Source organism: Lagopus leucura, unplaced genomic scaffold, assembly GCF_019238085.1.
Source record: "Lagopus leucura isolate 7727_CA_CO unplaced genomic scaffold, USGS_WTPT01 Super-Scaffold_1, whole genome shotgun sequence".
In the NCBI taxonomy this organism is placed as follows: domain Eukaryota; kingdom Metazoa; phylum Chordata; class Aves; order Galliformes; family Phasianidae; genus Lagopus; species Lagopus leucura.
Window position 1 is genome coordinate 11,176,205 of NW_024962250.1, and position 23,882 is coordinate 11,200,086.

General features: G+C 44.3%; 2 protein-coding genes across 5 annotated transcripts in view; one reads left to right on the forward strand and one right to left on the reverse strand.

Moving 5' to 3' along the window:
• Window positions 1–5,935: 5,935 nt before the first annotated feature.
• Window positions 5,936–23,859, reverse strand: EXD2 (exonuclease 3'-5' domain containing 2). 4 transcript variants are annotated; one of them, XM_042880392.1, is made up of 10 exons: window positions 23,641–23,859; window positions 23,227–23,285; window positions 15,059–15,452; window positions 13,877–14,133; window positions 12,689–12,815; window positions 11,672–11,997; window positions 9,998–10,104; window positions 9,671–9,806; window positions 8,401–8,757; window positions 5,936–7,233 (listed from the first exon to the last, which is right to left on the reverse strand). In XM_042880392.1, exons 3-10 carry the CDS (start codon window positions 15,395–15,397, stop codon window positions 7,017–7,019), a joined length of 1,866 nt encoding a protein of 621 aa, XP_042736326.1. In that variant the 5' UTR covers window positions 15,398–15,452; window positions 23,227–23,285; window positions 23,641–23,859; the 3' UTR covers window positions 5,936–7,016. The 4 variants fall into 4 exon arrangements, with proteins under 4 accessions (XP_042736326.1, XP_042736568.1, XP_042736483.1 ...); XM_042880634.1 differs by having other exon boundaries at window positions 12,689–12,722; window positions 23,641–23,853; XM_042880549.1 differs by lacking the exons at window positions 23,227–23,285; window positions 23,641–23,859 and adding an exon at window positions 15,673–15,731.
• The window catches only part of DCAF5 (DDB1 and CUL4 associated factor 5), a 68,566-nt gene continuing 68,248 nt past the window's right edge, over window positions 23,565–23,882 (forward strand). Inside the window, exon 1 of the mRNA XM_042880261.1 lies at window positions 23,565–23,589. The gene's annotated coding sequence lies outside the window, so the exon portion shown is untranslated. The remainder of the gene's footprint in view (window positions 23,590–23,882) is intronic.

A 23,882-nucleotide genomic window follows, 5' to 3' on the forward strand; every position in this document is an offset into this window, starting at 1 on the left:
ATTCTGGCACAATTCCTTACTCAGCAGTTATGTTTCATTTTCCAGTTTAAAAAGATACACGTACATCCATGTACCAACAAGAGGGATGTCTAGGAGAATAAGGCTGTTGAGGTTACTTAGCCCATATTCTCCCCCTAATTAAAATTCTGAGGTTTAAAAAATGAGCGTTTATTTAGCATCAGAAAACCCATCATGGCTGAACATCCAGTTTCTTCTCAAGGGAGTGAGATTTTTGGAAAGGCACTAAGCTGCATTTTTCAAAGAACTCATTTGTCTCAGATTTTTTTTTTTCTTCTTCTTCTTTTCTTTGGCAGCATCTGTCTGAAGGAGCAAAGCTCAGTGTTAAAACACAGGGCAAGGAGTGAAGGGGAAGAGTGCATGCCAAGGGCACATCTGCAGCAGCAGTGACGGCAGCTGTACAACAGCAATATTAAACCTCTCTCTGGTGTAGGATACACACACAGACACTTCTTAAGAGCAAAAAAAAAAATCCACGTTAATTAGAGCAATTCCCAAAGCAGGGCTGCGTGGCTGGTGTGGCAGCAGGTGACTGAAAGGCACACAGTAAGGGTGGGAGCAAGGTGCCCAGCTGTAGGACAGATTTTCAGCTTTATCACCACCAAGTTTGGCAGTGCAGATGGTTCGCAACTGGGGAGTCGCTCAGCTCACTGCCTGGGAGGAAGCAGTGCGACCTGTGCCAAGAAGCAACGGGCACCAGAAGGACTGAAGGTGACTATTTCAAGCGAGTAGAATGAAGATTATCTACTCTTGCTGTTGTTTTTAAAGCACAGCAGGAGGCATCAGCTCTCCCACCTCTCTCCTAGTACTCACTGCACCTTCTGGCTTCTCTGTCCAAAGCTGCTACAGCACTCATACACTGCTGGGGGCAAGGGCACCTTACAGGAACTCCCTGCAAGCTGGAAACCTCGGAAGAAGCAGAGCAGAACTGGAACGCAAGGACATAATGGAGCTAGAGCCCATTCACGATGCAGAGAGCAAAACTGCTCGGGTGTCTGCGAGGGTCTAATGCTCAGCACCATCTAGTGGTCGTCACCTTTGGCAGTCACACACAGAGCCATGGGTCTGTTTGATTTATGGAGCTTTTCCCCTCCATAACCAATTTGTCAAGAGTCGTGCAGCCCAGCCTGACATTTTCCAGGTCTCTGTAAGGATTGCTCAAGTTCTAATCTCATTGCTTGGGCTGACTTTCTTCCTCGCGAGGAGGAGATGTTTTTCCTAAGGGAAAATATGTGTAAAATAGAGGCACTCTTTTAAGATATCAGCAGAGTGATTTGAGATATGCAGCTGAACGACATCCAGTATTGCTGCCATTTATCACAGGGGAGCCAGAGGGGGAAAAAGAGAATGTAACACTGTAAAACATATGGAAAACATTATCTAAATAGCACAAATACAACATAAAGCCACACACGCAAACAGAGCACAGATTTGAGCTCCCCATAGCCCTTGCTAGACAAGTTAGGATAATGAGTTTTTATTCACAATGCATTTAAAGGAGGTCCCACTCTCATTTTCTCAGCCTGCCATCAGCAGAGTCCCTCTGCTTTTATTTACAGCTGAATGTCCTGGATGGAACCGGAGAACAGAGGAAAAAGGGAGAGCAACTGACAGATGTCCACCGATGCAAAGTACTATTAGGCATTTCCCAAAGGGTGATCTATCAGAAAGGACATGCTGCTAAGCAGTACGAAACCAATACATGGCAGAACCCCACAGAGCACACCACAATGCAGAACAGCTCCTTAGAGAAACACTTTCTGGGGAGAAAAGGACCTGGACATGCAGCTCTTCCCTTAAGCCTACAGGTTCACCTCGGCCTCTCTCTCATACTTGCCCCACTGGTGCCGAGATGCATAAACATCTTCTCTCTTTTGCTCCCTAATCACCACACAAACTTTCCATTTTTAGGTGAAGAAAGATAAAAGCCATATTTTATATCATTTATAGCTGAAGCTGGAGTTCTCCTGTACCAGGAGAAATGGTTTCTTACTGTTAAAAGATGACATCGTTATTTTACAGTAAAAGCCTCAGCCATATTTTTTTTTCTTCAGTCTTTGTTTCTTCCACCATCTTGGAAACGGAACTCATCCAATAGCTTGCAAAGACCAGTAACAACAGAAAGATGGTTTGGCTCTGTCTCCTGGCTACCAGCACCACCGAGGTAGCATCACATTAGTGAAGTCAAACAGCACAGGGACAGCTAAGTGGGCAGTGAGAGTGCAGCAACCAGCTGGTGCAGAACTTCCTTCCCACATCACCTGCAGCTTACAGTGCCATTCACAGTGGAAGAGCAGCCTGCTTCGAATGCAGGGAATTATGTTTCATCCATACCTTTCTGGCTTCCCCCTCACTAAAGTTAACCATGCTGGCTCTCTTATGTTACCCACTCTACACATAAGAGCATATAACACAGCTGTCTTGCTGCTGGGTTGATACAACAGGACAAGCTGTGTCTCTGTGGAAAACTCCCAGAGGAAGAGGGATAAGTCTTCTTTGCACTTCTCTCAAAATGCCTCCCGTTCCTCCAAAGCAATGTACCCGAGGATGGGGAAAAGCCTTTACATCACTTACATAAGGTAACACAGATGTGAGAAAGTGCTTTAAATTACCCTTATTCCCCACGAACCAAAGGATACTGGGGACTGGGGAAAGGACGTGACAGCCTGCAACAGACCAAGGGAATGAGAAAAGCAATTAGGGACAGGCCTGAGATACTGAAGCATTGCCCCATGCAAAGATGCACCGCCTGCTCATCTGTGAAGTTACCTTTTAGGACTGCTGTTGTTTTCCTGCTTGGAAAGCAGTCCTCCTGGAGGCCTGAAGGAAGGAAAAGGAGATCCAGGAGCAGCAGTGGAACCTGACCTGCTGGTTCATACCAGAGGTGCCACTCCATCAGCACACTGCATGCTGCTGAGGTCAGTGGTGGCTCTTTGTCCCCTGCTTGTGCAAGGTCCCATTCCCCAGAGACATTTAGGCCCTGCACCAGAGCATCGAGGTACCTTCTCAAGGGATACCATATTGACTTTACAGAGGAGAGAAAAAAAAAAACAAAAAACAAAACAGTAAAATCTGTAAAATGAAATAAAACCTGTAATAGAGAGTGCAGAGTTCAGATCTTCTCCAGGGAGTCAGAGTAATAGAAATGCAACAGGAAGACAGCTTCCATCCCCAGCATTAATGAGTAATGAACAGAGGAAACACAAGGAGCCCACAGGGATATGCTGCCTTAGCCTTGTCAGTCACGAAGGGTGACAGCTGAGACCTTTAAAAGCTGTCACAGGAAATCAAGGCCCTCCAAATGCCAAGCCTGTCAGCAGCATAATTAACATGTCACATGTGGCCTGTTTGAAAGTACAGTCCTTACTGCAGCTCCAGGCTGTGGAAAACTCTGCTCACCTGGCACTTCCTGCCCTGTGGAATTATGCCAAAGTCACTGCACAGCCAAGAAAAGGCAAACTGTAATGTTTGGGAAGACAGGAATCAGTTTGCATCCCATACAGGAAAGTAAACCAACACACCAAAGGTGCTGCTGTTCCTGCAGCTCCAGAGGAGCATCTCTGGAAACAGAACCCAGTGACATGCTCAGAAAAGTGCTGAGTAAGACATAGGTGCCAGAGCAGCAAGATAGACCTCACAGTTTCCCAGCAGCGTTACAAACATTTTAGTTATTTTGTTGTTATCCCTGGCAAAAATTCTGGGGTAAGCTCACTGAATTGTAAGAACAAGAGGAAGAAGGCTGTAGCCCGACGGCCCTTCCTTATCACACCCCTTCCCCACAGCACAACCCTCTGGTCAGCTTGGCAAAGCACAGCCTAGCCTCGAGCCTAGAGGGTTTGCATCTAAAACTGCTCCAAGAAGTCTTGGAGTAAGGGCTCCTAGAAGATTCTTTGACACAGTTCTGGCATTCCAGCTTGGCCACTTTTGACAGCTAATTTTACAACAGCAGCAGATCTCATACGGCAGCAGAACCTGCACAGCTTCAAATGCTGCTGAACTGGAGAGGGTGACCAAGATCAGAGCACAATAACCTGATTCCACACAGAAGAACAGCCACCAGATCCCACCTACGTTATGTTTTCCTGAGGTAAATGTGTTCCCAAATTTAAAATAATACCTTAGCTCTTGCCTTGCCAGAATAAAACCTGACTTTCTTTCGAGCCTTCCTCAGGTCTCACACAGACCAGAAGGAATCTAACAGGTTCTCCAAGCACATCCATCTCACAAGGACAAACTGCTTGAAAGGGAAAGGATGGAGGCAACACCTATGGAGAACTCATAAACCAAGTAGGTGTGAGGACTGCAGCAGCTGGAGGATCCTCCCCACTAATCTAGAGGTAGCAAGTGAGAGGTTAAAAGGAAACATCCCTCCATTTCTGGCAGCATACCTTAGGCAAACTTCAGATGATAGGTGTTACTGTAAGGAATGACAAAGATGGAGTAGGATACGCAGGAATAAGAGAAAAAGCAAGCATGCAAAAAAGGAAAAAAAAGAGCTTGACTAGTGGTTAAGTCTGGTAAAAGAGCAGATTTATACTGAATGTAACAATTAGCAAAAAAAAATGCATACAGAAATTTAATCTGTAGACTGCCTTTGTCTTCCTCTGATCATTGTACATTCCATAGTCCAATCAACTCTACAAGGAGGAAACAGATGTTTCTCCCTGTTAGTCTGTGACCCAACAAAGCCCAGCAAGTGCCCATGGTAACCATATGCAAAATCTACTGAACAGTAAAAAGCACACATTCGATTAAAATGCAGAAAATGTTAAATCACAACCATCTACAAAAATACTGTATTTCTACGCAGTAAATATACCATTTCTCTCTTCTTTCAGGTTGACTTCAAATCACGCAAGTTAAGAATATCTTACAAACAGCAATGAGGAATCTTAATTTATATTTTACAGGAAAGCTTTCCTTGCAAGCTCCTATTTCTGAGGTGATCTGAAAAGATAAAGGTCATTTGAGATAGCAGGTTAGCCAAAGTCCAGGGACCATTAGTCCAATTCCTGTCTCAAAATGTTTTGGTTTTTTTCCCCCTCAGTAAACAAAAATGACAGCAGTCCTGTGGTCAGCCCTTAGGTTCTTGTCAGGAAGGATGGTTTTATCAATAGTTCATGCATCAGAACAAAGGGAGAAAAATGAAACAGCAAAGAAGTGAGATGGATACTTGCTATTCCAGACTGTTGAAAGGGGTTTTCTGAGCCACACAATGAGCTCTCACTGCCTGAAGTCAGCAGAGATAGGAAATAACACTATCTGAACATACGCTCAAAACGGTTTGAAGAAATAAAGTTATACCCAGGCTGCTGCTGTAGACAGGAGGGTCTCACTGAGATTACAATCAGCAACATGAACGAGCACAAGGATAGTACACATTTGGATAGATGACTTTTTGTTAAGACCTGCCAAAGGCAAAGGAAAGGCATAACATTTCCCTTATAATGAGAATGGCCTAATTTGCAGTTCTGCAATAACAATTATTTACCATGAATCTTTGATTCCTTTCACCCAGGTTGCTACAGCAGCTCCTCCAGGATGGCACAAACACACCATTTCTCCGTGGCTCCTCTTTATCTCAAACAAGCTCTGCTACAGGGTGGTTTTCACCCCTGGCCTGTGAAATTTCTTGAACTGCCTGATAGTGGAGACTTTCCACCATAAACACAGCAAGTCCAGGATTCTGTCCAAAAGTTATTGAGAAATACACAACATAGCATGAAGTATGGCAAGGGTCATACTGAGACTTCTTTACAGAGGCTTATAGAAGTTGAGCACAGTCTCATTCAGAAGTACAATTCACCTCATGCAATCGAAATAATCAAAACTGACTTCAAAGAAAGGGGGATTTATTTTTATAGTCGTATTTAACTAAGGTCTAACCTCAGGCAAAAATCACAAATATTTAAGAAAGTCAAGACAGTAACACATTTTTAATAACAACAATAGTAATTACAACACACTGCCTTAAGTTTTCAAAGAATTTTACAAAAACCTTGATTAATCAATCCTCACAACACCCTTGTGAGATAGGTAAGTACTATTAGTCTCATTTTAGAGACAAGGAAACAGGCATGGAGAGTACGATCTGATCATCACCACAAATCAAATCCAAGAAGAAAACACTTGATTTTCTAGCTTCCTGCCATACATGATATGACTTCTTAAAAAGCAAAAAAAGCTGGTCTTTAAATAAAGTTTATTTCTTATTCCTTTTAAGACACCTGGTTGAGTTTCACTCTAGTGTGAAACAGTACCTGCCAAGAGCTACTCACAGTAAGCAAGTGAAATTGGCGAAAAAGCACTTTTTACAGACTCTGTGCTGTTGGAAGCTGTTTTTAAAAAAAAAAAAAAAAAAAAAAGACTCAACATAGATGCTTCCACGCTGCCAGAATCAAACAGTATCACTTCTCCTCAGGCAACAAGATACTCACTGAGGCCTATTGCAGTGCTGCAAAGACTTTGCAGAATCTGAAACAAACAAAACAAAACAGTAAGATTTCTTTGCTATTTCTGAACAAGGAATCTCTCTCTAGTGGGGCATCTTCTCCAGGAAGAACTCACTTGAGTACAACTGCACTGAAAGCAAAGAAAGATTTATTATCAGGAGATGCTGGTGGTGCAGCCAAGGTGCATATCTATCTCTTGAAAACCTGGAAATGTTCACATATTGTGCTCTATGTTAAAAGAGAGGGTCTGGAGGCACCAGACATCCCAGGAATAGAAAATAACTCCCAGTAATCAATTAGAACAGAAAAATTCCCTTGGCGTATAATTCCTGCACTGAACTATCCAGTGACAGTTTGGGATTAAAAATTCCTAACCACCCGATAAAATTCAAGTCAGCAGATTAACTCTTTGTAAAATGTCAACTCACTGCTGCCTGTTCACAAAGCCAGGCTCTGATGTTAGTGGAGAAACAGAAATGAAAATAGTCTTTCCACTTTCAGTTACATACATCTATTAGACACTATCATAAGTCCAGGAAGTTAGTTTCATGACAGCTCGACCTGAAGATCCTCCCCATATTTTCGGATCAGCTTCGTGTGGTTGTGGTCCACTGACCACTGCTCTGGGAGATGTTTGGGCTGCATGCTGTCCAAGAAATGCTGCCGCCAGCGTCTCTCCAACTGCATGAGGGAGCGCAGGCCTCCTTTAGCACAACACTGTACCACCTTCAGTCCATGTGGCATGTAGCTCTCATTGCAGATCCTGCCAGGACAAAAGCGGAGTTTATTTTCACACAAGTCCACTGTCAGACTCCATCTGACTCATCTAAAAGGAACAGCAAGATGCTTAAGATGCCTTCAGCTGCTTGGTTTAATTACAGCCACATGGTAAGCTAACCAGGAGGGGACCCAGGAGGGAGAATTAAACTTTGCTTCAGTGCCAGACTGCTTTCTGGAACACAGCTACAGTGGGAAGCCAGGTTCTTTGAAATGAGAAAGTGTTATTCTTTTATAGCAATACTAAATAAAGCTCTCAAGGCCCATTACATGCTCCTCAGGAGACAGACTGCAAATTTCCAAGGCAAGAACAATATGCTGCTCCAGAGCCTCAATCCTGCCCATTGGACTCCCTGCCTGGATATGTACTGAGATGTAACACTGGCACATTACAAACAACAGTGAGCTTAACAAGGAGAAAATATCTTCATGCAGTGAGAGACCAGATACTAGTTAAAAGATATTTGGGGAGGCTGAGAGAAAGATGAGTAAAGGAGACAAAGACAAATCATACCAGCAGTCTCCCACTCTGACACGTCCTTCAAAAGGAGCAGAAAATAGTGGAAGGGATGAGTGGTGAGTAAGAATAGATGGAGATTTCTGGAAAATAAATGGAAAGAGGGGGGAAAAAAAACACAAGGTCTACAGTCCACATACCACTGCCAGGGTGGGGACAAGACAGTAAAATAAAAACACAGGAAGAAATCCAGGGTTCATCTGTCTGCTTAGAGACTCATGATAAAGCACAGACAGTTATCTTCTTTCTCTCCTTGATTTCCAGTGAAGTTTATCAGAGTACTATAAATCCAGACTCTTCAGGTTTACACAAGCGATAAAGTTGTGCTTTTAGAGGCTTTTATTTCCTGTGCAGAACAACTCCTAGTCTCAAATTTAGAAATCCCTTAACTTGACATTATTTTATGAAAGGTACTTCATATGCCAAGGAGACCAGCAATGGGTCTCATCTTTTTTTCATTTAAAGGCTTAGCAGGAAAATGTCAGCATGTACAAACCTCAGCTCTGCAAATGCTGCTGGATTTTGATTTGTTTCATTCATATTTACCCAAGGCTTCTTGTGTTGATTTCCTTTGCCTGAATTCACATGCTAACATAAATGACTAAAATGTTATATCTACAGGTGGTTTTATTATACCTGGTTTCTAGACCAGCTGCTTCCTGCAGCATCTCTGGGGTCACAGCTTCTACGTTAAAGAAGTCCTTGATGCCTTGTAGGAGTTCTGCCTTTCGAGGGTCTGGCAGGCTGTCTGCATTCAGCAGAGCTCGGGCCCCGGAGCGCACCTGCCTGCGCAGAGGGTCCTCCAGCAGACGCACTCCTTCCTCAGAGCCAATAGGAGCACCAAACTCCTCAGCCAGCTGCTGCTTGAGATGGTTGTCATAGTAATTGGAGATGGCATGGCAGGAGGTGCAGAGTAGGAGCACGTCATGGGAGTTGTGGTCCTTCATCTGAATGGGGAAGTGCCTTCGATACTCGTGAGGAACAATGTTCTTTCTGGAGAAGAAGCAGAGGGTTCACTAAATTTGCCTGGAACTGCCACTCCCCAGTTCCTTTTCTGGCCCATAAAAGCACAACTAACAATACTGTAGTTGTACTAAAGTACAGCTGATAATATTGGAAAACAAAGAACATGAGGGACAAGACTCACAAAGCACTAAGAGGATCCACAACTCCTTACTTGTATTTCTCTACACAAGCTTTCTGTATATCTCCAGTTTTTCTTGTTGTGACCTCACAGACTTCAGGTCACATAAGTCTTTCAAAAACTTAAGGATCAAGTACTAGCAGAAGCAGTATATTTATTTTGTTCCCACACCATGGAAACAGCATGCGTTTGCATACTGCTGCTCCCTGTAATTAAAATTGTAAGACTGTACAATCAATGAATATACAGATGACAATAGTATATTTGAGAGCTTGGCTTATGTAATTATTATACTAGAGCAGTAAAGGACACTCACCCTGGCCTGGGCTCACATAGAAAACTCCAGTGGAGCAGATCTCCAGAAGAGATCTTTCCCCACTGGCAGTCAGCTCTTAAATGGGTCTAGGAGAGGTGCAGCCAGGCTCCATCCCTTCCTGCAGCACAGGTGAATTGCCTTCAGCTGTGCTCCTGTGGCTGACTCATTGCTCACCTCAGGTGATCAATCAGAGGTTCAGGCCATGATTCAGCAGCCCCACACAAAGACATATACAAGCCAGCTCCTTCCTCACTAAGAGTGAAGATTGGCCTGTTCAGTGTCAAACTTACCCAGATGTAATTGATCATGGAGCATTCAAACAGCAGTGGACCATCCAAGATGTGAGCAAGCAGAGTGTTTCAGGCAACTAACTTCTTGATGCCAAACTAGATGCAGACTTCAGTCCCATTTTACGTGTTTTTCTCTTATCCCACTGAACAACTCACCGAATATAGGACTCCCGTTTGCCACATACAACACACAGGTTTTCTTTAACCATCAGATAATAATCAACTTCAGACTCAGGACGTCCTGAAGGCTCAAACCGCAGCTTCACAACAAATGGGTCTTTGCTAACTAGATCTGAAAGAGTAAAGGCAAAGAGAATATTCAAGACAAATTTGTATTTAAATCTATGATAATGATGTTAGAGCAAGAGAAACATTCAGGACAGCATTTTTAATAAAAAGGGTACCAAAAATCATGCCCTGTGAATGAAATACAGTACAAAAGTGCTGTATTTTAAACACCAGCTGGAAAAATGGTATGCTCACCTCCAATCCCCTTGTCCAGATACCACTGAGCTTTCTTGCGATCACAAGTGCACAAGGGCTGTCCATCTGGTGCATGCAGAAAGCAGTTGTCATACAGTGGAGATTTTCTGTAAATAAGGACAGCATTGCAGAAACTATGATAGCATAACAGATTTATCTATAGTGATGCACCCCATACTGCAGCCACCTGCAAATCAAGCATCAGCTACCTAAGACCATAACTTTAAAGTTTCAGTAAGATCATTTGTTTAAAACTTAAGTGTGAAGAGCAATTACTTCATTCTTCCAAGAGCAATGTTAAAAACAAACAAACAAAAATCCCACAACATTCTTGGAGCACAGGTAATTCACACAGTATTTGCTCAGTCCACTGTATATTCACTCAATGAAGTTCTATCAACTAAAAAAAAAAAATGCAGTCTAGCTAAAGGATTTCTGCTGATGTCCTTGGGGATGAGCGGGAAAAAAAAGAAAGCAATAATGACATGGCAGGAATCTTTCCACCACACAGCAATGCTTCAGCTCTAACAACATCATAAGTGAGAGTACATTCAAACTAAACATGCTTACAGAAGGGAAGAGAAGAAAATGACTTTTGAAATCACATCCAATCTTATTACAGAACAACAGAACAGTGTGCTGGAGATACTATAATGAACAGTGAGTCTACAGATCTCTCATGAAATCAAGCATGGTTAAAAACAAAACAAGCAAACAGTGAGATCTCATTCTAGCTTGGAATGCAACTTTGTTTAAATTTCAATCTTCCCATGAGGACCTCTGTGCTCTCTATGACACAGGTTACAAGTTCAAAAACAAAATCTGAAGAGACTTACTGTGTACAACACAATATTGTTAATGACTGATAATGAAATCAGTATTATAGATTACATTACAATGTCATCCAGTAAACTTGAAAAGGAGAAAACAAATACTGAAATGAATGTTTTTTCTTCCTAAATACAGGTAGTCACAGAAAATTTCACAGAAAATCACATCCACGTGATTCATTTTATTAGAGTGCATCTAAACAAAACCAAACATGCTGGTTCTCCATGTTTCCTACTGCACTAAGAGACCTCTCCTACTTGTTTTATTTAAAAGAACAAAACTTGCAATAGCAAAAGACCATAGGAATTTAGGATTTGCCCTACAAAACAGCCTGCTGGTTGGGGAACCTAAATACAGCAACAGCTATCCCTGCAAGGACAGAGTAGAACTGTCCCCTCCTTTCTCCATGGCCCACACAGAAATGCAACACTGTCACTGCTACAGATGGTCCTTCCCGCACTGCCTGGCACCTCACATCATCTTTCAGGTCTGCTCAGTCTCTTGACACCTCTGAACTGGAGCAGTTCATGAGGCAGACGCTGTTCACAAGATCTGCTCTACCCAGTTTTACACCTTTTCCCTGGTGTCTCAATATTATAAGGAAAGGTAAAAAACAAAGATATCCTCTCAATCTTTTCAAGACCTAATACAGATCTGAGTGCTCCTGCCAACTTTCAATAAAGAAAAGCTGGGAAAACAGAAATAGGAATTGGTTCTCATGACTGCTGAGACTTGTGTTTCCCTCCCTTGCTTGGATTATGCACTTTATTTAACAAGTAGAGCAAGGAGTATCAATCAGTTTTCAGCTGTGGTTCAAGGAGTAAAATTTACTTAGATATTTACCTTGCAGAATATCCCACACCCAGAGGCTTTCGCTTCTGCCTCCGAGGATCTCTCACTTGCTGACTGCCAGAGGAATGGACATTCACCAAAGATTTCCGATTCTTCCCTTTCTGAGGAGAACGTGCCTCTCCACTCTTGTCCTCTCCCGTGCTACCACTTTTTCTTCCTTTAAATGGGATATCCACCAAGCCTTGGCATTTACTCAATACTTTTTCCCAAACAGAAACAGAGTTTTCACCTTTAGATGTAGCAGGGAGACAGGCAAATCCCAGCAAATGGAGGAACAGAGCCACCGAGACCTGGGCATCTCTAGCAGCATAGAGAACCTGCAGAAAAGCATAGACATTGACACACTGGCAAATAGCAAACACTTCCAAGCCCCATCAGTCTTTAACACTAGATCCAGCAAAGCTGGATTTATTTCTCTTCAAAACTCACACAAAACTCTGGCAGTTAAGTCACACTTTTGTACCACTGCATATGCCACGTTTTAGGGTCAGTCAGGCCTGAAATGCTCACAGGCACTCCCACACACTGCCTACTAACATTCAACGCGATTATTTGTCCTGTCACTCCCTCTACTGGTCACTGATATCGTAGACATCCGCAGCATGACTGAAGAATGTGAGCAATGAGGGAAACCACAATAGCATAAAGATGGTGAATGTAGCTTTGGTTTTCAGCATTTCTCTGATATTGCTCTGACTGCTATGTATGGGAAGGGGAAAAAAGTGAGGATTTGGGTGCACAAATATTTCCAGGGATCTTGCCTTAAAAATCTTCAAGAATTAAAAGAAAGCAAGAGGCAAGAATCCACTGAGAATTACAGAAAATCACCTTCACAGAAAAGGAGGGAAACTCAGGCATAGAATCCATAACTGACTTCACATCACAGATACACAGAAGCTACTGAGGCAGAACTCAAAGAAGGCACAAATCTCCATATTACATTGCCTTTCCTCTCATAAAAAGAGTTCCTTTTTCTCCAAAAACACTAAGTTAAAGTGGAAGACACACCTGATCTTGTGTCAGTTCTTCTGCCTCCCAGTTGCTGCAACGCATATGAGGAGACTTGTCAAGCGGGCAGTTCAGGACTTTTTCAGCTAAAGACTTAAGGCTAAGGCAGTTGTGAAGTAGATCCTTCCTTTAGTTTTAACAAAGAAAGTGAAACAAGCATTAAAAACAAAACTAAACACTCATGCAAATTTGGATGGCCTCATACAGCCTGATTCTGCCAGAACTGAGTGCACTTGATGCATGACTCCCACTCAAGCAGCATATAGCTAGCTGCCTGTCAGCTTTACAAGCCCTCCCCCTCCACAAAAATGTCCATCTTAGACTTGGCAATTATCTAGTGTCTGCAATATGCAAAACAGGCAAGGTTGGGAGCTGATAACATTTAAGGCTGAAGTATTCTGCTCTGAACTACCTGCTTATCAAATAGAGAGATCTGGCATTGAGTGATGGACTGTGTGTCCCAGGGATTCTAGAACAGAATCCAACCAATCCAAGCCTGGAGATATTTTTTGAGGAGTACAAGAGCCAGGAATGGCTCAAGAGGAATCCTGGCTTCTAGGGACAAGAAGTCCATCCTCCACAATACAAAGGCACCACCAGGTGAGCAAGATCATGCTCCACACCACTAACATCACACATATAGCAAACATGAAGAATATTCAAAGTAAAACATTTTATTTTAGGATCGATGAGGAATGACATCACAACTGCAACCTATAAATGGAAGCAGTGTCATTATAAAATAATATTAAAACTAGTTTTAGCCACTTTTCAAGAAATCTTGTCATTCAGCAGTTCCACTTATGTGCCACTAGCATATTTACCCATACCAGTAGGCAGCGTACTCAACGTCTGCATACATGGTGATCACTCTGCCTGCAGTATATCACGGTACTTGGCCTTTATACAGGCTGAAGCATGATACTCAGAAAAGCCTTCACAGGTATTACAGGAGAAGACTGACATGATTAATACTCATGAAGGTTTCCTTTCATTTCAGACCACAAAATACAGGCATGACATGTTCTTGGGATGCTGCTGTCAATGCTCATGCTCTCCAAGAGAGTGCACCACCTTGAGAACTCCATACCTACCTGGCATCATCCAGCACACAGAAACCGTCTTTTAAATATTTAAACAATACAAATGATGCCCTCAAAACATCTGCCTTTGTCTTCAGACACTCACCGCTGCCTCATGGCTAAATACCGGAGATCCACACTTCCTTTGACTGGAAGACTATAATCCTGAAGTAACTTGCAGGCGTCTTCCCAGCATCCTACTCCTACTTTCAACACAGCATCATCTGCCATGATGTCCAGGAGGGTCTTTGGGATAGGCTGTCCACTGGCAACAAGCCTGGGCAACCGAACGAGAATGCAAAGGCCACTGGAAGAAGCCATCTGTAGGAGGGATACGGGATTTGCTTTTCCCTCCACAGATACCTGAAAGACAAAAATCACAGGCTGAGTTTCAGCATTACTGGTAAAACTGCAGCTGGAACAAATTATAGAAGAGGCCACCAAAGACAGGAAATACTTGTCAGAATATGCAGTCAAGAGTTGTTACAAGCATCTAATCTTTTTTCCCTTGAACATTAAGTGATCTGTCCCACAGCTTATTATTACTGTTCCACAGCAGCTACTTCTTGCTACACTCCTACAGGAGAAATTTCCCTCCTCTACCCCCTACCCCCCATTGGGGGGAGCTTAATCCTCCTCAGCATTCCTTAATCTTCCTCAGCACAAAGCCACCCACCATAAAAGTGCTTATGGCAAACACACTGTTTAACTGCGGTTATACTAATGAATATGATGTGAATAAATTTCCAGGCAGAAACAATGGCAAAGTCGAGCTTTATAAATGACTCCAAGTCTGCGTTGAGAGTTCACATAAGCAAACATGCAAGCGTAATCAGAGCCCTGCTCCCTGGGACAGCCAGTGAGCTGTAGCTACTATCAGTAGATAAGAACATCTCCAATTCTGGTTTATTATCTTTGAGAGATACTTTCCCCAGTACATAGCTGGATTTAAGATAGCATAAATCCAAACCACTTTTACAAAATCACATTTAGAGAAACACGATACAAAGCACAGAGCGCTTTTGAGCCATACAACGATCACCGCACGTTTAGAACCAGATTTATCACAACAACCCAGCAAACAAATACAACTACGAATGAACTCCCTACCATCGGCAGACTGAAACGCGAGAATAACCACCGTTAGCGGGTACTTCGCTGGTGCCACGAGGGATAATAAGTTTCAACGGTTGACCAAGCCGTATCCATTCGGGCAAGGACTCACCCCTCCCCAAAGGATTTCCTACGACAATTCGCAACCGAAAGGAGAGGCGTTCCGATCACTCACCCACTCGCAGTCCATTCCAAGCACCGGCCACTTCTCCAGCTCCTTCTTCAGCAAAGGCTCCACCCGGTCCCACTCCTGCCGCTCCGACACGATCATTATATCTGCGCCGAGGCTCCTTTCCACCCAGGAAAGGGTGGGGGACGCGAACAGGGGCAGCGCTTCTCTGCCCCCCGCCTCGCTTTCTTTCTCCTCCGGCCGCTCCCCCGCCGCCTCCTCCCGCAGGCGCCCGCAGCGCGCTCTGCCACTCCGGCGCTGGGCGGCCTTCCACAGAACCAGCCCCCCCGCGGCGATACCCAGCAAGGCCGCCAGAGCCACGGGCACGGCCGCCTGCCTGGGCATTTTGTAACCCTGCGCTTCACCCTCTCGGAGCGGCGCGGTCAGGTTTTATCATGGCCTGCAAAGAGAAAGGAGAGGCGGGCGTTAGAGACGACGTAGCGATACGCGTTCCGAGCTCCGAGACACCCACGTCCGTAGCTGGACGAGGCGAGCTCCGGGCACGGGAAGCATCCTGCCGGCGGCGAAGCCCCGCGGCCGCCGCTCAGCTCGGCGCTCCCCCGGGTGCCCCCGCAGCGCCCCGATGTTCGGTCGCTCGGGGCTTCTCCCGGGACGCGTACCGCTACCCCTCGCTCCCAGCTGGGCCCTGCCGGCCCACCAGCCACCTGCGTTTCCGCGGAACCGGCTGCAGGAACCCCTCGCGGGGCGGCCGCGGCGCGCACCGGGACGCTTAGAGAGGCGGACGCTTCCTCTTCCCCGCGGCTGCGGGCGGCCCGTGGGCGCCGCCATGTTGTACGGCAGCCGGTCTCAGGGGTGCCGCCGCCGCCGCCGCCGCCCGGGCCTATGGGCGCGGCCGCGGGGGATGCTGCCCGCGGCGGGCGGGAGGACTGCTGGGGAAGCGGCGGGCTGCGCCGCGGGGGGAGCGGAGCGAAGCGATAATGAGGAACAGGAAGCGGTGGGGAGAAGGGAGTAACAAAGGCGGGATGGGAAATAGAAACAGGAGCATCGCCTGCTTAGCAGCGAGTGTGAAACAGGTGGAGGGAAACAAAGGGGGAAGTCGCGTGGAGAGGGATAAGGGTTTAAGAGAGGGATCGTTTCTGTCAAAGCTCGGGAGAAGCACGTGTGGGGAACTGTGGAGACGTGACACCGTGCCCGGCACACGGAGAGCAGCTGCAGCCACTAGGGATTGTCACCATTGGGCCTCAGTGCCAGCAAACAAGTTCCCAGCACCGATCTCGTGGGAGCTCACAGATGCCAGAGTGCCTCACTCCTTCACATTTCTTCACAGTTCCCCTTGTTTCCAAATGTGCTGACAGACCCCAACTATTTGCATCCACACAAAGGAGACCCCAAGGCCACGGGAAATATTGCTTCCGATGGCTCTGACTCTGTGGCAAACTCCATTCTGTTTTACTCTTTGCCTGTTGCAGAGCTCCCTAGCAGCTGGCGTTTTGCAGAATGCTGCAGCACAGGGGCTGTCCCCAGGGGAAGCGCAGATGGAGCAGTGCTCAGTTTGGGGGAGATCAGTCACAGCCTAAGCTGCTGCTTGCTCTGGGAAGCAGACCCAAGCCCAAGCACAGTGAGGTGGTATCAGAGCTCACAGCTGATGGGACCACCTCAGGAAGTTTGTTTTCTGTCAAATTGCCTGGTTTGTGCACGCAAATCCTTTTAACTGAAAGTAACAGCTCCTGCATGCCATCCTTCTGCAAAGCCCCACAGTCTTGCTCTACAGGGAAAAAAAAAATTGTCTTCATTTTTACATTTATTCACCAGGGCCTAGAGAACAGTGCAATCTGCCAGGCTGCAGTGACTCCCACCTGGTTCATTCACCCCCACAAGAAAGACGGGCTTCTCTCTCACAACCATACATGTGCCGTGGCTTCTCCACCCACCCCCTGCCAACCAGTGTAGCAGACACAGCTGGGAGCTGAAATGCGGGTCACAGGGCAGGATGCTGCTACTCTGAGGCTCATCACATGATTCAGTGTACAGACAGGAGGACAAGCTGGAGTAGCCTGCCTGTCGTGGAGAGTTCCCACAGTTACATGGGGATGTTCTTTTGTCTTCTCTCCCTCCCCCCCTCTTCATTCTCCTGCCTTCTCCAGAGCATATACTGCTTTGTTTTACAGGGTCGTCATCACCTAGCACAGACCTGGAGCACCACTAGGATATTAGCACAATTCCTGTTAAGCCTGACTGACCACTTCCTGCTCCCTTGCTGCAGCACCAGCATTCCTTAATGACAAGAGCACAGATTCAGGGAACTGAGCTGGGGCTGAAAAAAGTTAACATCTGGAGACACTACACACGTACTTCAGAGACCATGTAATCAAGAGCAAGGGACAGGAAGAAGACCCAGAACCCCTCTGTGAAGACTGCAGAACCCAGCTGCCCTGTTAGGGGGTGAAGAGTATCTGTAAAAACTCTGTCAGAGACTCAAGAACTTAGAAAATCCGAACAAATCTGCAAAGTTTATTAGAAGTGTGCTGTTACAAATAAACTGACATCCACCTAGAAATCTGAAATAGACCAGTCTTTCCTTTTACAAAGTGTTTGTTTTAGTTTCTAAGGTGATAGGAATTTTGTGTAAATTCATAAAGGAGGGGGAAATAAAATGCCCTAGCATTTAATCACACAACAAATGTCTTGCAGAGAAGATCCAATGTAATACCCAAGCTTTTGAACAATAATGGAATTGTATCCTTAGCTGCATCTAAAACCTTTGTTCTCTATGGCATCACTGACATCAACAGAGTCCTGTAAACCACAAGTCTCTTTAACAGCTTGTCTTACTACCTACATACTTGATAAATTCAAGTATGAACATTAAAGTAAAAATAAATGAAAGTAACAGATGCACGAGTGTGCTCTGGCAGGGGAAAAAAAAAAAGTTCCCAAAGCTTGATGGGGACACTGGAGAAGAAAAGAACCAAGTAAGTAAAAAGTAACCAAGTGGAAAAGTAACCAAGTGAGTAGACACCAACTACTGGCATAACCTTACTTATGGGAAATCTGTTGCAGCTGGTAACTGAGGCTTTTACATGCCAAACAGCTAAACTTACTTTTTCTTCTCTCTCTGGTATCTGATTTGAGATCTTTACAGAGACCGCAGCCAGAAGATTCATTTTTAGCCTGATTTCTTAAGGAAGTCTGTTGGCTCTTCTGCCTGTGGATCCCCTTTTTTTCTCCCTTTCCTTGCCAAAAAAGCATGTCTAAGCCACTGCCCGATTCCATCTAAATTTGTACAAAGAGATAGAGCTTTCAAAGGTGACTACTGTGAAATGCAAAGCCAAGCTTGAGATAGACCATAATAAAATTGCCACTGATAAAATGGCAAGTATGTGCAGACGCTGCTTAATATCAGAGAATCCACACAGCAGTGCCACATCAGGACAAATCCATAGGAAAGCAGACTTTGCTTGTTATGCTGATCACAGAAAATATATATATATATACTTATAATCCCATTAGCTCATCCTTTAACAGAGGGAAGAGTACAGTAAATGACTCAGTGTTCAAAGGAAAATCAATGATAGTGGAATATCAAAGAAAAGAGGCTCCAGTCAAGACTTAATTTGCTGTTAGCAGACAATGAGCAGAGAGCTGCATGTAGTCCCCACTAGCTCATTAATAACACTCCATTTGGGCCCCATCCCAAGCTACATAAGAAAGCCAAACTCACATTTCAACTGCTAATGTCATTTATCTTCCTCGTGTGGATGGTAGTAACCCCATGACTGTATATTCAAATAAGTAATTCTGAGTAGGATTTGTTTTAATAAGGCTGATCTCAGGGAAGTAGTAGGACCACTTCTTTTGTCAAAAGTCAGAATGACATCAGTTTGAAATCAACTGTCAAGCCACATCCATAAAGGCTCAGTTTCACAATGCAACAAGGTGGATGAAAGGTTTAGCTCCTGGTTGAAAAAACAATTCTGCTTCCCTCTTCTGCCCATAGCCTTCCTTCTGCTGCCACACTTCTACAAACATGGGTGCCAGTTTGATTCAAGGAATTTAGTGAACAGAAAGCTAGTAGGAAAAACAGAGTTTTCTTGTGGTTTAACTCCTTGGACTGCTCACCATAGAGCCAGATCTCAGTGAAACTATATCCTCAGCCAAAGGATGAATCAACTGCAACTCAGTCAGTGCAGGAATCTGCCAGAGTTTGCATGTTTTGCAAAGAATCTGATCTGCTTTCAGAGGTGTGAGCTGCCAGATTGATCCCATGAGGATGAGCTGTATTAACATGAATCATCACCAACATATTTCTTCATTAATTGCCTACTCTTTCACTGTAGGAATAGAGAGGAATTTCACAAATCCATTTCTGGAAGAGCTGATCAACTTACCTAAATGGCTGAGTTTCAGAAGATAAAGTAAGTTGGCCTCAGCTAATGGTTGCTGAGAAAGTGACATTCCCTACATATCCCAGAACTCTGCTCCCAGCTACACATTCCTGATTGGCCTGTGCTGATTTTGGCACTCATCAGGACACTTCTGTGAGCCAAATGAACTCTGAAAAGTGATAGACAAACAGGTCCAAAGAGTAGCAGCACCAGTACAAAGAAAGTGACAGAGCACAAAGCCAAGAAAAGTAAATCCTCCTTACAGAAGCTACAAGTCATTAAATAGGCTCGGCTGCATGTTAAAGCTACATCTTAAGCTGAACAGCCCCAAGGGGTGATTGGGAGAATGGTGCTTGTTCTTCCCACCTTTCAGCTCTGTGAAATGAATGAATAAGCAAAAGACAAAAAACCCAGAAGCTGTCTAGTTTCTGCTAGAGGGAAAAAACTCTATTTATTTATTTATTTATTTAATGTTATGGCTAAAATATAATATCACCTTCTTTGTTCACTCTCCTTTTCCTTCTATCTCCCCATACATCCCACCATCAAATAAATAAATAAATAAATGACCCCAAGCCTGTTTTCAATAAATAAAAGCCTTTACCCCTCCCCATCTCCTTCTCTACCTGTCTCTCTGGTGCATTTGTAGACTGATTCCACAGACATCAAACTATCAGCATTGGATTCTCCATTTCCACTGTGGATTAACCAAAGCCATTCAGAGGCTCAGCAGAGCTCAGAAAAAAAAAATGTACTTGAGCCTTACTGTGTTTGACCTGACACAATTAAGTATGCTTCACTTTAAATCTCATTTTACCTATTTAGCCTTCCTTCCAAGTGTTCTTAGACAGATTCTCCTCATGCTGCGTCACAGAGCTGTATTCTGCTTTCATCCTCCCACGTTTTTTTTTTTCCAGAGTTATCGCATCTGAAATACAAGTACCACCTCTATGCAGATGATTTACAGATCTGCTCCTTTCCCCTCAAATCATAACCATTTTCTCTCTCTGGGGATGACTAGCAGGACGCTATAGCTCAAAGCTAGAACCTGGTTCTTTCTCTTCCCTGGATGTCCTCTTCTTTGTGTTATCTGTGGATAACACCACCAGCCTACCAACCATTTCAAGCTTCTATGTCAACTTTTAGCTATGGTTGTATAGATTCTAGCATCCAGGCTGTGCCTAAATTTAGACTTGTGGTACATGGCACCTGTAAGACAAGGCCCTTTGATCCATCCACACAACTAAGACTTTTGTTTAGGTCTTTTTCTTCCATAACTGAGCTGCTGCAAACACCTTTCCCTCCAGCATTAACCAGCTCAGCTCATAACACAACAGCCTTTAACAGCTGTAAATTCCATGATTTGACAATACAGTAAAGCTGACTATAGCCTTCCCATTAACGATCAAATACACCACAGCCATCAAATGGAAACCACTAATTCAATTGTAACTCATTCTGCCAATTTAAATTTCATCAGTAGAAATGTTGATGGGATAATTTTGTACCAGCAGACATTCAAACAACATCAGGTATTGTCAGTCCCTGCAGAGGCAGAGGAAAAACTGTAGAACGGGCACAAACTGATGTGAGGACAATGTGACAGCATGGCCATACCTGGTCTGGACTATTTAGAAGTGCTGGGAAATCTGGGTGTACACAGGCCTAGAATTAGCAACCTTGAAACCACAGCCTAAGATTATTTATGTAGATAATTACTCTGACCACATCACTTCTCTGTTGGAAACATTCTGATAGTACCTTGTTCTGTATTGCATCGAACACTGTTTACTCATCTACATTTCCAAGAGCCTCCACAGAAAGTCACTCCCTGTTCATTATCTCCCATTTCCTTCTCAGTTGGCTCCTCCTTTGTATTGTCCACTTGTTAAAATTACAATCAAAACATTTCTGTGCTTTATTTCATGCTGCTTTTGAGGCATGGAGGAGACTACAAACATCCTACAAAATTCAGCTGCTTCAGCAGTCAGTACAAACAGGCCCTGAACTATCTTGTCAAACTGCAGCCTGGCCTAACCTAGGCCAGTTTGGCCCACAGTATTCAGACAGTCCCAGTACAGCTCCCTACATTAAAATATGTCCCACAAAACAGTAATCTGTGGAAGTTGAGTTGGTTTTAAAAAGTACTGTCCATACCTCTGTTCCATTCCAAGCTGCAGAAGTTTCTCACTGAGCTAGAAAAAGGCACTTCATTGATGTCACTCCAGCATGATTCAGACCCATTGTCCAAACATTTTGATGAGATTACAGCATTCAGGCACTAGCACAGCAACATGTTATTTTCAGAGAAAAATACTACCACAGTACAGGTCACAATGATTTTAAGTGTTCAATATTTTCAAAATTAATTTAAATAAGGGAATCAGAATGCAATGCAAAAGAAACACCTACTGGCACAGTTTTAATCTATAAGGTCTTGAAACAATATTGCATTTATCAAAAAAGGCAGGCAGTCTGCTATTGGTTTTCTTTCAAATTCTGACAACATGATAATTTCTTTCTGACTCCTGAAATACGTGACTAAAAAGCCTCAGTGAAATCTTTCCTGAAAATCCTGGCAATGGAGATTTAGGAAGTAATTTAATTTATTTACATCTGACCATGAAAGTACACAGCCTTCCTAGAGACTAGATTCAGTACATGAAGGAACGCCTCTGGAGATTTTATTATGCCATATCACAAATGAAAAGTTCTTACATCTATTTGTTTCAGCATAGAAACAAAAAAATACCTGACCTACCCAATAGTTCAGAAAAGGAGAGAAAATGAACCACATGTGACAGAAGTGACAGCCACATTACGTAATGTATTTCTGGAAGGCTCTCGGATCATACAGTGATGCAAGCTGCATTGGAAGAGGAGAGGATGGAATACAAACTGCTGGAGACACTTCAGAGTCCATAGGTAGAAAAATATAATATCACTAAACTGGGAATTTAGAAATACACAACAGTTTTGGATGTAATTGTAATGCTGTTGAATTTCATAGAATGCAGGCAAAAGAGTAACAAAGTAGGATTTATACCAATACAATTCACCTGTGCCTGCAGCTAGGGTAATAAACACAAATCATGACAGACAGGGCCCTTGCCTCCCTACACACCTTATCCTGCAATAGCTGGCTCTCCACAGCTGGAACTGAGCAGCTCAGCTACAGTGTTCTCAGTTTCCACTTCCATATTAACATTTCTAACCATCATCCCAACAGAAAACATTTCACAGACTGTATAGATATTCCCTTTATATGGTTATTGTGTCTTTAATTAACCTTTAAGTTCTGATCTTTACACCTATTGTTATAACACATGGAAAAGTTGAAATACAAGAGGCGTTCAGTGGTTTTTTAAATTCCATTAGAAGCCGAATGTTTGTTACTTTGTTAAAAGCAAGGCAATAGTGATGTCAACTAAGCAAGCATGGCTTACAGGTGTAGGGGTTTTTTTTTGTTTTGTTTTGTTTTTTTCCAAGCACCCGATTTTCTCTAGTGAAATTGCTTAAGCTCCTGCTGAGAAGCAGCCCCTGAACATGGCAACATCCCAGCAGCACCAGTTGTTGCTGTCACATCACAGTTTGTATCAGGAAGGGGTTTGGTTTGTTGTTTTTTTAAAGTCTGGGGACTCCCAGTTCTCAGTGGGCACAGTGCTGCGCAGGGCAGGTCATGGCTGTCAGGCCAATTTCTCACCTTCCCAAACCACATCTTCCCTAGGTGCTGCTTCGCAGGCACCTGTGGGAAAATCCAGACCTGACAGTTTCACACTGCAACTGTGGGACTACATGCCTTATGTGCGCGGGACAGGAACCACTTACCAGATGATGCTCCTGTTGCCCCCACACAGTATCAGGACTTAAACGTGGAAGACGCAGTCCTGTGAAGGAGAAGAAAGAACATGGTTTTTCCTTATGAACCCATTTAGTACACAGTTCAACACAACACAGTTCAGTTCCACCTCTTTAATTGTCTGTCTTTTAGGGTTGCTAAGTAGAACGAGATTCACCCTTGCTTCCTCTGGAGCAGAGTCCTGAGAGCACAAGGGGCACCCCCATCTCATCACCAGTTGAGTAGGAGGAGGGTGGAGAAGGCAGGCAGCCACACCTCGCATTGCCCACAGAAACTAAAATCAACAAGTTCCTGCAGACACACTGCTGGAAATCTCACAGAAGCTGTTCAAGGTTAGGGGAGGATAAAGCCCAGTTCCAGGAGGGCACACGTGGGCGTCTTACCCTCACACCCCTCCAGCTCCTACTCGGCCGTGCCTCGGTTTTTCCCCTCGGACCGGCAGCTCGGAGCGGGTGTGGGGGGAACGGACCGCCCATCGCCTCCTCCGGCCGGGCCGGCTTCCAGAAGCGACGCGGTGGGGAGTGGGACTCGAAAAGAGGACAGGGGAGCGCCGCGATGAGCGACTCGGAGCGGCTCCCACCCGCAGTGGCACCTGCCCGCACGGAGAGCGGCCGCGGATCCCGAG

What these genes read in the sequence shown, in the direction of transcription:
- EXD2 (XM_042880392.1), bottom strand. Translation starts at nt 15,397, where the DNA reads ATGCCCAGGCAGGCGGCCGTGCCCGTGGCTCTGGCGGCCTTGCTGGGT. An exon ending in AAGAACTGACACAAGATCAG is followed by an intron (nt 11,998 to 12,688) that starts GTGTGTCTTCCA and finishes GCTTTTCTGCAG; the next exon opens with GTTCTCTATGCTGCTAGAGA. An exon ending in AAACGGGAGTCCTATATTCG is followed by an intron (nt 8,758 to 9,670) that starts GTGAGTTGTTCA and finishes CTTCTTCTCCAG; the next exon opens with AAAGAACATTGTTCCTCACG.